A 13,730-nucleotide genomic window follows, 5' to 3' on the forward strand; every position below is an offset into this window, starting at 1 on the left:
GGTCCTTAGTCAGAATGAGCTTCTGCATAGAAGCTCATTCTGTCTACAGGAGGAGCCAAGATGGCTCATCTGCCACATCTCCAGGGCCAGACTGGCCATCTGGAGGTCCGCCCGGCAGCAGGGCCAGCCCATAGTGGCTGTGTGCGGTCGCCACTGTCTGGACTGGAACCATAGGCGGAGGAGGGGCACCTATTGCAGCTGCACGGCCGCACCAGGATGCGGCTGCTTGTGTCAGCCATCCCCAGGCCGTGCAGGTACTACAAGTGATTTGCGGTGTGCGCCCGCCGATGCATGCAATAAAGTTAATAAATAAAAAACCCGGCGCGCGTGACGTCGCACCGCGGCGCTTGATCGAGGAGCAGCTTCGTGTGAGCAGCAACAAGGTAAGTGTGGGGGCTGCAGCTGGGTACAATGAGTAGGGGGCTGCTGGATACATAGGAGTGGGGGCTACTGGGTACACAGGAGGGGGGCTGTTGGTACATAGGAGGGGAGGGCTAATGTGCACACAGAGAGGGGCTGCTGGGTACAAAGGGGGAGACTGCTGGATACATAGGAGGGGGGCAGCTGGGTACATGGGAGGGGGGCTGCTGGGCACACAGAGGGGGCTAATTGGCACACAGAGGGGATGCTGGGTACATGGGGGCAGTTGGGTACATTGGAGGGGGGCTGCTTGGTACATAGGAGGGCAGCTTCTGGACACACAGAGCGGGGCTGCTGGGTACATAGGAGAGGGGGGTTGCTGGGCACACCGGGGCTGCTTGGTACATAGGGGGGCTACTGGGTACATAGGAAGGGGTCTCCTGGGCACACAGAGGGGCTGCTGGGTACATAGGAGGGGGGCTGCTGGACACAGGGGCTGCTGGGTACACAGAGAGGGGCTGTTGGGCACACGGGATGAATACATAGAAGAGGGACTACTGGGGCTGAGTACATAAAAAAAGGGGGTCTGCTGAGGACACACGGGCTGGCGGGGCTGAGTACATAAAAGTGGGGCTGAGCACATAGAATGGGGGCTGCTGGGGCTGAGTACATAGAAGTAGGGCTGCTGGGGCTGAGCACATAGAAGTAGGGCTGCTGGGGCTGAGCACATACAATGGGGGCTGCTGGGGCTGAGTACATAGAATAGGAGGGACACAGAAGGGCTGCTAGGGCTGAATACTTAGAAGGGGGGCTGCTAGGGCTGAGTACATAGAAAACAGGGGCTGCTGGGGCTGAGGGCCTGATTCAGACCCGCTCACGAGCGCTGAGCGCTCGCAAGCGGGTCGATGGTGCCCTAGTGCGCATGCGCACGACGGAGGGAGCTCCGTCGTGCGCATGCGCGAGACCCGGGGAGTGACAGGGAAGCCGTCGCTCCAGGTCTCGCACCAAAGGGGGCGTGCTGTCAATGTTGATTGACAGCACGCCCCTTTTGGTGGGTGTTCCAGGGGCGTGGCTGCCAGACGGAGGCGTTCCCATGGGAACGCCTACCGCCTGGGTCCGGCCCCACTGACATCACTAGTGATGTCAGTGGGAGTGATTTTGGCTCTGATAGAGCCAAAATCACTCCAGGGCTTGCGGTCACCGAGCCCCAACCGCAGGGTCTCGTCGCAAGCCCGATGGTGAGACCATCGCGACCATCATCATGGGCGCTCGCATAAGCTGTGGGTGGTAACCCACAGCTATGCGAGCGTCCAAGAGGCCGCTCCAAGTTTAGGTAGGAGGGCCCTGATTCAGAGTGAGCGCTCTGGTCAGAGCGTCCGGCTCTGAATCAGGCCCTGAGTCCATAGAAGTAGGGCTGCTGGGGCTGAGTACATAGAATAGGAGGGACACAGAAGGGCTGCTAGGGCTGAATACTTAAAAGGGGGGCTGCTAGGGCTGAGTACATAGAAAACAGGGGCTGCTGGGGCTGAGTCCATAGAAGTAGGGCTGCTGGAGCTTAGTACATAGAAAAGAGGAGCTGCTGGGGCTGAGTACATAGAAAAGAGGAGCTGCTGAGGCTGGGTACATAGAAGGGGGGGGGGGGTTGATGCTAGATCCAAATTGGCAGAAGAACCTCTGTTGTCACAACCATGTTACCACTACTACAGGGCTGGTCAGCTACAAGGTAATATACACGTGGGAATAGAGGGGAAATAAAAACCTGTGAATATTGAAGGAAGGTGGGGGGCAGGGGCGGATTGGGAATTTAAAGTGTCCCCACATGCCCGAAAAAGTGGGCGTGGCCTTGCTGCAAGGGGTGTGGTCTAATGTGAAATGCCATGCCCGCAATCGACAACCCCATTTCGTCATGCTGGGGGCATGCCCACAGTCCCCCTCTCCAGTGAATAAGCACATAAAGCATGTGAATGAGTATTTTCTTACCTATATGATTTCTCTGCAACGAGGGAACCTCTGAAGAAATTGATCCTTCCTGGACAGGCAGTGTCTTGAGTCTGTATTCATTATTCATGTAGAAAATCACATGGCCTGGAAGCCGCCTGTTTGTGTAGCAGTAAAGCCAATGTCACTATCATGTAACAGAGGTTCAACCAGATAATACATAGTAACAGAAGTTTGGGGGAGGACAAAATGTGAGTTTCCCATATGAAACAATTTTATATTAATAAAATAAATTTGATCATATGGTACCATTTGCATCAGTAATATGGTTTCATTAGAATTGTTGTCTTACTGAAGATTACTGTCCTCCAGTCTTTTCTTCCAACAGAACCAGTGGTCCTACTGTCCTATTTGTGTGTCTCCAGTACTATCGCCTTGGTGTGTTTCCAGCCCTCCTGCGTCTCTCCAGGACCATCCTGCTGGCCTAGCACATAATATCCCCCTCCCCAGATAGATCATCTCCCCTTAGCACTAAATAACCTCCCTCCCCCTCAGACAGATCATCTCCCCCTAGAACAGAATAACTCCCCCTCAGGCAGATCATCTCACCATAGATCAGAATAACCCCCCCTCCCCCTCAGGTAGATCATCAGACCCAAGATCAGAATAACTCCCCCATCCCCTTCAGACAGATCATATTCCCCTAGATCAGAATAACCCCCCCTCTCCCCCTCAGGCAGATCATCTCCCCCTAGATCACAATAACCCCCCCTTCCCCTCAGGCAGATCATCTCCTAGATCAGAATAATCCCCCCTCCCCCTCAGACAGATCATCTCCCCCTAGATCAGAATAACCCCCCCTCCCCCTCAGGCAGATCATCTCCCCATAGCTCAGAATAACCCCCCCTCCCCCTCAGGCAGATCATCAGACCCAAGATCAGAATAACCCCCCCTCCCCTTCAGACAGATCATCTCCCCCTAGAACAAAATAACCCCCCCATCCCTCAAACAGATAACCCCCCTCCCCCTAAGACAGATCATCTCACAAAATAAACCCCCTCCCCCTCAGACAGATCATCTCTCCTTAGAACAGAATAACCCCCTCCCCTTCCCCTCAAACAGATCATCTCCCCCTAGAACAGAATACCCCTCTCCACACTGACAGATAGTTTTGTCCCCCTAGTACAACTCAGCCCCTCCAGACAGAAATCAATCTCCCATTAACAACCAGTGACTCAGCTCTGCGGGCAGCCTGTCAGTCTTTAAAAAAACTGTCCTGCAAGCTGCCAGAGTGGCTGCAGCAGGTGCCGATGCCAGTGCTGTCATGCAAATTTCAATCAGAGTCACTCAGTGACTCTTGTCCTGTCTCCCGGCCAGCCCCGACTTTCTCCAACCCTGTCCCTTCCATGTCTACAGTCTGGCTAGCGGGGGCAGCTGGCGGCCTGGGAAGTGTAGTGCCTTCCTCCCCCATGTGGATGTGCCCCCAGAATTAAGAAGATGTGACCTTACCTTTTGATGTCGGTCCCGGACGCTGACCCACTCTGCCTCCGAGTTACGCGACGTCATCGTCCGGCGTTTGTGGTGCGCGTAGCTCTGTGTTAGCTGGGCAGGACTTGGAGCCTCTTCTCTTCCCACGATACCAGCCGCGGACTGCTCTATTAGCTGTGACAGGCAGCCGGCGGGCACACACCAATCGGCCCACCAGGAATCTTCCCGCTGTAAGTAATGGCCAATCCGCCCCTGGGTGGGGGTGTTGTGATATGATGAAGGGGGGGGAGAGTGCAATGAAGTGGGGGAGTTCTGTGAGAGAAGGACATTGAAGGGAGGAAGGGGTGCTGTGCCTAGACCAGCCTACAGACTCTCATCCTGTCACATCTGCCTCACAGACACTCATCCTGTCAACTACCAACCCACTCCACGCATACTCTCCCTGTTGCCTACCATCATCCACCAGACCTGTACACAAAGACTTTCTGGTCCTGCCAATCACCAGACCTGTGCTGCCCACAGCTTCTGCTACTGACAGGTTAGTCTTCTGTGAGGGGGCTGGAGCATATTATCTTTTTTCCTGTGGGGTGTAATATTATGTGGTATATAGTGTGTGTGGTGTGTCTCGGTGTCTCAAACGCTGAGATGCCGAAAATATCCCATACACACAATATGACCGTGGACAACATTGTTCACAAACATATTGCGTCAGCTGTGCAGCACAGCCGTTTCTGTGTGTACGGGCGGTCAGATGATCGCCCTTACACTTGCTACAGTGGCTGGCAGGGAGGGGTTCGCTATGTGTTGCCTGGCTAGTGGGGCCGCAGATGATGGTTGCTCAATGTGTATGAACAACCATAATCTGCAGATATATCCGTCAACTGTGTACCCACTTTAAGATTCGTGGTGGATTACCTTATAGGGGCACCAACCAAAATCTTGCCTGGGGCACCAAATTGGCTAGGGCCGGTCCTGATATATCCTCACAAACCAATGCAATGTAAGTTCTCTTATTTAATGTCTAGAAAGAAGTCCTGTGTCATCTGTATTTGTTCATGGGACCCTTGGGTCTAGTTGAAGCATGAATGAAGCTAAAGCTAGGGCTTTGCTAAGACCTCTGCTCATTTAAGAAATACAGGAGCCTTAGTAGCCCTGGCAGGAGGGACAGAATCTAAGACCAGGAACTGTACCACACCACAGAACTGGAATCGTGGAGAACTCAACCCCAAAACTTGAACTCTGGAACACACTATTGGAAACTCAGAGGGATACAGCAAGCAGAGGCACAGAACCAAAAAGTTAAAACAGGAATCAACACCTCAGAACTTAAACCAGAAATGAGGAAGTCAGGCCTGCAAGCTGACTACAGGCACACAGACCTGGAACCTACACGCTGATACACAGAGCTGGAAATGGAACCTGAGACTCAGCGTTACAAAACATAGCAGAAAATGTACTATAAGTTTTATAAAAATTTCTGTATCAGCAGTCATAAAACCCAAATAAGCAATGCTGGACCCAAAGGTTTGGTGCCATTGTTGCCAGTGGGGATGAGATAATGGTATAAGTGAGGGAAGGTAGTGCCGGATTAAGGGCAACATGGGCCTGGTACTGCAACTGTTCAAGGGCCTACTGTCTACTAAGAAATGGAAGTATGAAAGATAGTCTGAGGAAGCAAATAGAAGTCTGGGAATTGCAGTGCTTTGAGCTGAGGAGTAATCCCTCCTCTCCAGAGGGAGGGGGAATTTCTCGTGTATATTGATCTCTAGATCAATGGGAGTACAAAAGATTATTATATACAGACTGACATGACAATGACCACTTTATATTTGCTATCACTGATGGACAAAGTGTGTATATCTCTATTACAAGGTGAGTAGATTTACCTGCAGAATAACAGTATCATTGCCATATTTTATACAGTGTATACTTTTTGTTTCTATTTTTGGTATCCAAACCAGATTTTACTCACTGAGGATATTGATAGAAATCATGAGACTGTAACTTTGACAATCTATATTGCCAGAAGTTCACCCCCTTTCTATGAAATATAATGACACATCCTCTTTACCACATATCTACATAATTTTACACTGTTCCTCATCTATTTATTACATCACACAATGCATGTTAAACACGTTTTATTTATTGTTTCCTTTTTTTACATTGAAATGAACTATAGTACTCAGAGTGTAGGATGTCACTGTGATGCCTCTTCCTGCTCTGTTTATCAGACTGGTTTGCTTTAATTTTTACATAAAAATCCTTGCTGGCATCAGGGCAGCTGAGAGCTCTGGAGGGCCCAGTTGATGGTGGGTTTTGCAGTTTGAAGGAGCTGTGCGTTGCACTGGTGCTCCCTTGGTATGGGGGCACGATTGCCCTATCATGTGGTGTGTGAATACACCTTCCCAGCAATCCAATGCCCTTAGAAGAGGCCAGGGCTCTGGTACTACATACCTGCATCAACCTCCTCTTCATGTGTCTGGATGGCATTACAGGGGTCTGTAAGACAATGCCTTTTTTTTCTGGTATCCCCTCTATGATGTGGCTGTAGTTTTCCGGGAAGTGTTTTTTAAGCATTACTTTTTGAATTGCAAGTTGTCTGGTTACGTATACAGATGTGCCCATCTCACGCCATACAGTAGCCTTGAGTCGTGCCACACAGAATGTTTCGTAACGTAGCGTAGCACTGGAAAAAAGTCATATAGTGTAATACAACTTTTTGTCCACCAGGTGTCACTTTTCCTAAACTACACAGCGCATGCATCAGATTTCCAATGCATTTTCTGTATGCGTCAGATTTCCAATGATTGACTGACAGAAGCTGTGATCCAGTACACTATAGTACAGCATTTTGGTCATGGGATCAGTGTTGTAGAAGAACGTGTAATAAAGTATTAAATAATAACAGTACAGTATGTGTGTAAGTCCTGTACTGTTAAAAATATATAATATATTTTTGTCTCATGGGCTCAGACAGGGGTCACAGGCACGCACAGCTTTCACTGAGACGTGATGAATGTGTTTACATGTACTGTACTAATAAATCATGACTCGGTACCACGAGCGTCTGTTATGCGACTTTTTACCTTCAAATGCGTCTGAATAACAGCGATGCAAATTAATAGCACATCGGCGACTATAACACTGCCCGCTATTGACATTGTACACATTTCCTGATTTAAGTCGTACACTTCACATCACATACACGACATGTGTAGCTCTCAACATGGCTAGTGTGTGTGGGCTAGTGGTTAAAGTCTGCACATTGCATCTTGGGTTTCCCGGGTTCGAATCATGGAAGGGGAGGTTTGTTTTTCTTTAGTTTTTAAATCTTCACTATTGGATTAAAAATAAATCACTTGGTGGTGTGTGAATTCTGTTATTTATACAAATACATATACAGATGGGTCCTCATACATCCAGCCTCCTTGCACGTTAAACAGGCCTTCTAGTCGTGCCATGCCATGGCGTGACTCATTAGCGCGATGTCTTTTATGCAACGTTTTACCTCCAAATACATCTGAATCATACAGCGAATCGAATTGATAGCACAAGCAGCTTCTGCTGATTAAAATGATATGCAGCATGGATTTGTGGTATCTTGCGCTCTCAATATTTGTGTGAGCAGCGGTCTATTAGTTAAATCAGAAAAACTTACTAAAATATTTGGTAAATGCAATTTGATAGACGCGCTAGTATTTAAATAAAATCTATATGGTGCTTAGCTGACCAATGCATCTAAGATGAAGATCATGTACAATAAATATCTATAGATATGGGTATGGAAATGTCAGAACTGAAATCAAAAGAAATAATAAATACACATAAATAAATACAATGAAAACAATTAAAAATTATTACTAAAAATGTGTCTACAACCGGCAATGTCTGAATATACAGTGGACTCAATATATAACATGAAATAAGGGTGTTTATAGCTCTTTTTGTGAAAAATATACGTGCTAGTCCAGGTCTCCCGTAACTGCCATGGGGCTGTGTCCGGAGCACCGGCTGATTAACTCACCCTACCTTTCCCTGCTGGTGGTATGTGCTGATGGTTGCTGGAGTCTTGCAGCAGTCGGAACGGGCTCAGTTTGCTGTGTAAATGGCCCGTCTGACTTCCGCTTTCACTCGTCCAGACTGTGTCCTCTCCCAGGCTCTAAGCAGAGAGCCGCTGTTTAAGGTCCTTTTTACACCATCCCTATGTTCTGTGAGCGAGTGCGGGTGTATCTGAACGCAAAACACTACGTTACAGTATCAGTGACTGTAGCACTGTAACATAGTGATTGCTTGCAGATACACCCGCACTCGCTCACAGAACATAGGCATGCTGCATATAATTTTAATCAGCAGAAGCTACGTGTGCTAATAAGACGCATTTTAGGGTAAAAAGACTCATAAAAGATGTTCGGCGCTACCGAGTCACACAGCACTCCTGTGACCTTGGATTCAAAACATTTCTCTCGACATCCCACCACTTGGCTCCTGTTATGTATACAATACAATGTCTACTGTATAGCGGAAATGCCAAGTTTTTCATAAAGAGAGATCATGTCCGGTTCAATACTTTTAAGTACTTTTAAAACTTTTAAGAAATCTACTGAACTCAAAGTATTTCTCTCAACATCCCACCGCAGTACAAATGTTATCAGTGGAGCACTCGCCATCCAGAGGTTAAGCAGTGTATTACATGCCATGGCTTTCGTTGTAGAATACCACGGCACGCCACAGTACAGCCATCGCTTAACATTCCATGGCGCGACACAGGAGGCCTGAATGGCGCGCTATGAGCAACAAAATAGCTGGTCCCATCTGTATGTCCATGGTGTGTGAACAGGTCCTCATGTTGTCCTCTACCTGTAACACTCTTCCCCCTAGCCTCTGCATCTCAGAAGTGCTTGCTGCAAAGTCCCTCTCCTTGACATGAAATAGAGTAATGTGCATCATGTAGTTTTGCTCTTCATATGCTTTCCTATAAAGCCAGTAGCCCTGCTCCGCAGTAAGTCCTTGATGCTCCTCTTTAACTGGTTGGCTGGAGACATTTACAGGTTTTTGAGTTTTTGGAGTATTCGGAGTTCTGGATATCTGCATCTGTTGTAGCACTAACTTCAGGCAATAAATGAGATGATTTCAGGCATCTAGTAATTGTGTCCTCACTCTGCTGAGGAACTATGGACAAAATAAATATTTTATTAGATACTGCAGCTATTGGTTATTTATAGTTTTAGATATTCTGTAATATTATTCAGATTCATATTTCTAGCAGTATTTAGGGGCGTATTCAATTAGCAGCAAAACCGGACGATTTTCACCCAAAAACAGGCGAGAAATTTTCTGCATCTCAGACCAGGAGAAAAAAAAATGCAAAATCCCTATTTTTGCCTAAAATTGTGGGGATATCTTTCAGAACCCTTTGGAAACCCCCCTAATGATAAATTACCGCAATTTTTTTTGTAATTTGCATACTTTGGTGAAAAATGACCGTGCAAATTTTGGGTGAAAAAAACCCCCCAAATTTTGAAAATAGTTTTATCGTATTGGGCCTGATTTTTCAGGGGGCGATATGGATGCGTCAAGTTTTTTAAACATCGCAGCAGGCGGTTTTTAATGTTGCATTTTTACGACCCGAACATATACTTGCACCCATTTTAACGCACCCCCAAATTACATGGAACAGTAATTTCCTGGAAAAATGCTTTCTATCATTTTTAACAATTTTTTTTTTTTCACCCAAAATTTGCGCGGTAATTTTTTGACAAAGTACGCAACTTACGAAAATTTTTGGCAGAGCTGTTAGTGAAAGCTGAGCCAGAAAACCAGCCGGCAGGGCTGCAGTGAAGGAGCCTGGCGCACTGCTGCTGATATATGAACCACCAGAGGGCAGCCCAGCAAATAGAAATTGCGGTGGGCGGCCGGTTCCGCACCAGGGCATATTGTGCTCTGTGCTGCGGCACCAGCCGGACCACCCTAGTTACGGCCCTGGTAGTTGCACACCAATTTCCAGATTTGCCTGCTAAGCAATTGTGTCCAACCTGTTGCCCAGCCTGAATGGGGTGATTGTTCTATTTTCAGTGAGAGTTGTGTGTAGTGGATGTTACAATGGTATGTTATATAATCTGAAATGTAATGTGGCATAATATTAACTAGGGACACTGTAATTCTGCATAATATGAAACTGGAGCACTGTAATGTGGCATCATTTGAAATGAATGAGACAGTAATGTGATATAATATGAACTGGGGACACTGTATGTCATGTCAAATTGGGGGTACTGTGTGGCATAATGTGTACTGAGAGCCCTACATTGTGGCATAATGTAAACTAGGACACTACCATGGTTCATAAATTGATAAAATAAACTAGGTACTAATATGGAGCATAACATTAACTAGGGCACAACTATGGTTCAGAAAATGAACCATAGTTGATCTTTATTTGGCTCAAAATTTACAACTGCTGTGGAGAAACAATAGGGCATAGGCCCCTTCAAAATTTTGCTATGGGGCCCACAAAGTTCTGGCTACAGTATGTTCCTGTCAAGGGCCTATACTGAGTTATACCACCAGTTAACTAAGTGAGAGAGAAACATAAATTATAATCCTAATGTTTCCAGGGTTCCTGTGGGGGCCACACTTTATGGGTGATAGTAAGTGCTCCTGTAACTGCTACTCGGCCTAAATAGTACAACTAAAACTAATACAAGTGCTTTTGTTGCCAGGCAACATATAATGTACTTCCCAAAATTTCTGTCTGCCCCCAGTGTGGTTGGCACAGCATGAGGTGTGTGGGGGGCATGGCTTGGCATAGTTGGACAAAATGGGTGTGTGATGGCGTCATCGTGGCCCTGCCCCTCCTATACAATACAGAGATTACCTGCATTGTACAGTGGCGGGCGTGGCTATGATGGTACGATTGAGTGAGTATTGCATCGTAGGGTGCCTGGACTGCCCACTTTATTCAGGGAGTACAGAAGCGGGAGACTTGAATACGCTTTCAGATGGCCGGGAGCAGCACCCGACTGTCTGAAGCCTCACGGCCGTTCCGGGAAAGTAGGTGAGTATGATACAGCATAGATCTCATAGATTGTGATTTTTTTTGTTGTGAGAGTATTAAGAATTCACTAATGATTGGATAACATATATTAAAGAGAAAATGATTATGTTCATGTTGGGTGATGCTTATAGTACTCATCAGTCAATCAAATAATTAGTGGCCGGCTCAATAATATTTTTTTTGGCCGATAAACATTCAGCCAGTGAATGTCTTGTATAAACTGTATTTATATGCTTTCAGGCATTATATTGTACATAATATGTTTTTCCTTGTCTTTATAGGTTAGATATGTCTGAACAAAGTGTAAATATTAGTAGAACATCACATAAACTATCCAAATCTGACTACACATGGGAATATGAGTACTATGAATATGCACCTGTTTCTTTTGAAGGATTAAAGGCTCACAAGTGTAAGTATATGCATTTATCTGTTAAGTATATATCACATAAAAGCAAACATTAAACCAAGACGGTGATGAAGCTATGACACAATTAGTGTCACTACAATCTTACAGTGAGTAACATGGCAACCACAGTCACATGGCACATGTTGTAGTAAGCACTGACCACTTTCTGCTCTTCGTACTTTAAGATCTTTACCCCCCTTTTCCCACCCCTCTGTATTCACATGACATGCTAAGAGACTGAATCTGTGTTTCTGCGATGTCACTCGCAGTGCTCCAAAAGCCGCAGCATGATTGCTGGCAATTGGGGGTGGTGATGTGCAGCGTTCCAGAAAACTGGGTGTCAGCCCCATATTTTGTGTGTGCCAAAGCCAATGGCTGCGTCATTGGGTGCAGCTTCACTGGCCCTGGTACCATAATTTCATCAGACATCCTGAGTAATCTGACGGTTACTCGTATGTCCAATGGTTGCAGTTGATCTAATGCTGCGTTCTTAGATGTAGCAGAGGATCACAGAAGCCTGTAGTGGGTGTCTTCTTTTACTAACAATGCCTCTGGATTTTTCATAATTTTGCACAGCTGCTGCTTAGAAAGACACAGTGGCTGTTCCTTTAACGTCCATCTCTGAATCAGCCCCATAGTATGAACTTGTAATTAGCAGTGTACACAATTGGTTATGTACAACTTTGGAGTTGGGAGGAATTTGAACATGGGGCTTGGCCACACCCCCAGGGTCTGCCTAGCACGTCTAAAGAATTAGGCTGCAGCTTACCCTTCTCCAATTCCCTTTTTAACAACCATTTACTGGCATGGGTACCATTGGAAGGTGCGTGCAGCACCCGGTCAACACTGCATTGCTATACAGAGCAGTGGAGAACAGGAGATACACATAACTTTCTGACCTGCAGGACAAAGCTCTTCAGATTGTGAGGGCTGGACAGCTCCCTCAAATCAGGACTGTCCCACCTAAATCAAGAAATTTGGGAAGTATCTGTACAGTAATTGACAATTTCAATGTTTAATGATTTAAAACGGACAATTGCATTGGTCAGGTAAACATTTTTTTCAGGTCACATTGATATTCAAAACGCCAATATTAAATTGTAGATCTCGTTTGTTTCATGATTATATTAATATTTGGTTGGGAGCCAAATTATATTTTTCTGATATCATTCATCTCTCTTTAATGTACTACATGACAATTTGATTTACAGAGATGAGCACAAGGGGTAAATTTACTAAAGTGAGAGTTTTTAGAAGTGAGTTTTAAAAGTGATGTTGCCCATAGCAACCAACCAGATTCTAGCTATTATCTTCTAGAAGCTGCTAGTTAAATGTTATGTGGAATCTGATTGGTTGCTATGCAGGCTTGCCTACCCTCCCGATTTGGCCGGGAGCCTCCCAATATTCGGGTGCCGCTCCCGGCCCCCCGGAAAGGCAGGCAAGCCTCCCGGAAGTCTCTGACCCTCCCTACCTCCCCCCTGAAACAACTAGAAACCCCCGCAGCGGGGGGGGGGCGGGGGCGCGATTTGCGCTGAATCGCGTCATCGTGGCCCCGCCCCCTGCTTCACAACACCGAAAATAACGGCATTGTGAAGAGGGGGCGGAGCCACGATGACGTGAAGGTGCGGTCCCGCCCCCGACTCCACCCCAATGAGAAACAACCTGACCGGCTCCGCCCCAATGGCCTGCCCCGCCCCCCGCTGCTAGCCGACAATCAGCTCCCTCCCGGAAGGCTGGAGCTGATTGTCGGCAAGTATGTTGCTATGGGCAACATCACTTTTAAAACTCACTTCTAAAAACTGTCACTTTAGTAAATTTACCCCCCAGTGTCATATTTTCCAATGTTTATTGATCAAAGAGAAGCAGCAAAGCTCCATTCTGTTTGTTTAATGACAGCAAAGGAAAGTACGAGTCTGTTTTGTGCATCATGTTGTGATTCATCAAATATTCACTTACATGTTCACATATCACCAATTGTTTTTACTCCTATGAAAGATCTATCCATCACACATATTTCCATTAGCACACACACTTCCACAAGGACACATAAATGAGACCAGGAGCAGAGGCGTCAGTATCATAACTTGTGCTTATAATAGGTAATCTTGATGCCGAGGTCTCAGAAAAGAAACCTATGTTTTGAAGGGTTTTATTGTTGATTGAGCAAGTATTATGCTGAAACAGGAATATAGACACATCTTCCAGGGTATATCTTTAATTCTGTGTGGGTATCGAGAAGTTTATGAACAGTTACATTACATTAAGGGGTATTCAATTTTGCATTCGATTTTATGTTCGATTTACCTCACATCAAATCGAATGTAGAAATTCCTGTCAAAATCACACATTTACTAAAATTCGATTTTAGAAGCCTTTTCTAAATCGAATTCGTCTGGTTCGATTTTGAACAGTGATTTCTGGTTCGATTTTGAATGCCCATGTATAAATCAAACACCACATCCTACTCAAAAATGAACT

General features: G+C 46.1%; 1 protein-coding gene and 1 pseudogene across 2 annotated transcripts in view; one reads left to right on the forward strand and one right to left on the reverse strand.

The window, feature by feature from the left end:
• The window catches only part of MRAP2 (melanocortin 2 receptor accessory protein 2), a 132,401-nt gene that overhangs the window by 31,389 nt on the left and 87,282 nt on the right, over positions 1-13,730 (forward strand). For both annotated transcript variants that reach the window (XM_088470571.1, XM_088470581.1), the window contains exon 2: positions 11,125-11,255. In XM_088470571.1, the coding sequence (XP_088326697.1) occupies positions 11,132-11,255 (124 nt within the window). In that variant the 5' untranslated portion in view covers positions 11,125-11,131. The remainder of the gene's footprint in view (positions 1-11,124; positions 11,256-13,730) is intronic.
• On the reverse strand, positions 5,932-9,436 carry LOC148542148 (uncharacterized; annotated as a pseudogene).

This window comes from Taudactylus pleione, unplaced genomic scaffold, assembly GCF_031769625.1.
Source record: "Taudactylus pleione unplaced genomic scaffold, aTauple2 ptg000015l, whole genome shotgun sequence".
NCBI classification, from domain to species: Eukaryota; Metazoa; Chordata; class Amphibia; order Anura; family Myobatrachidae; genus Taudactylus; species Taudactylus pleione.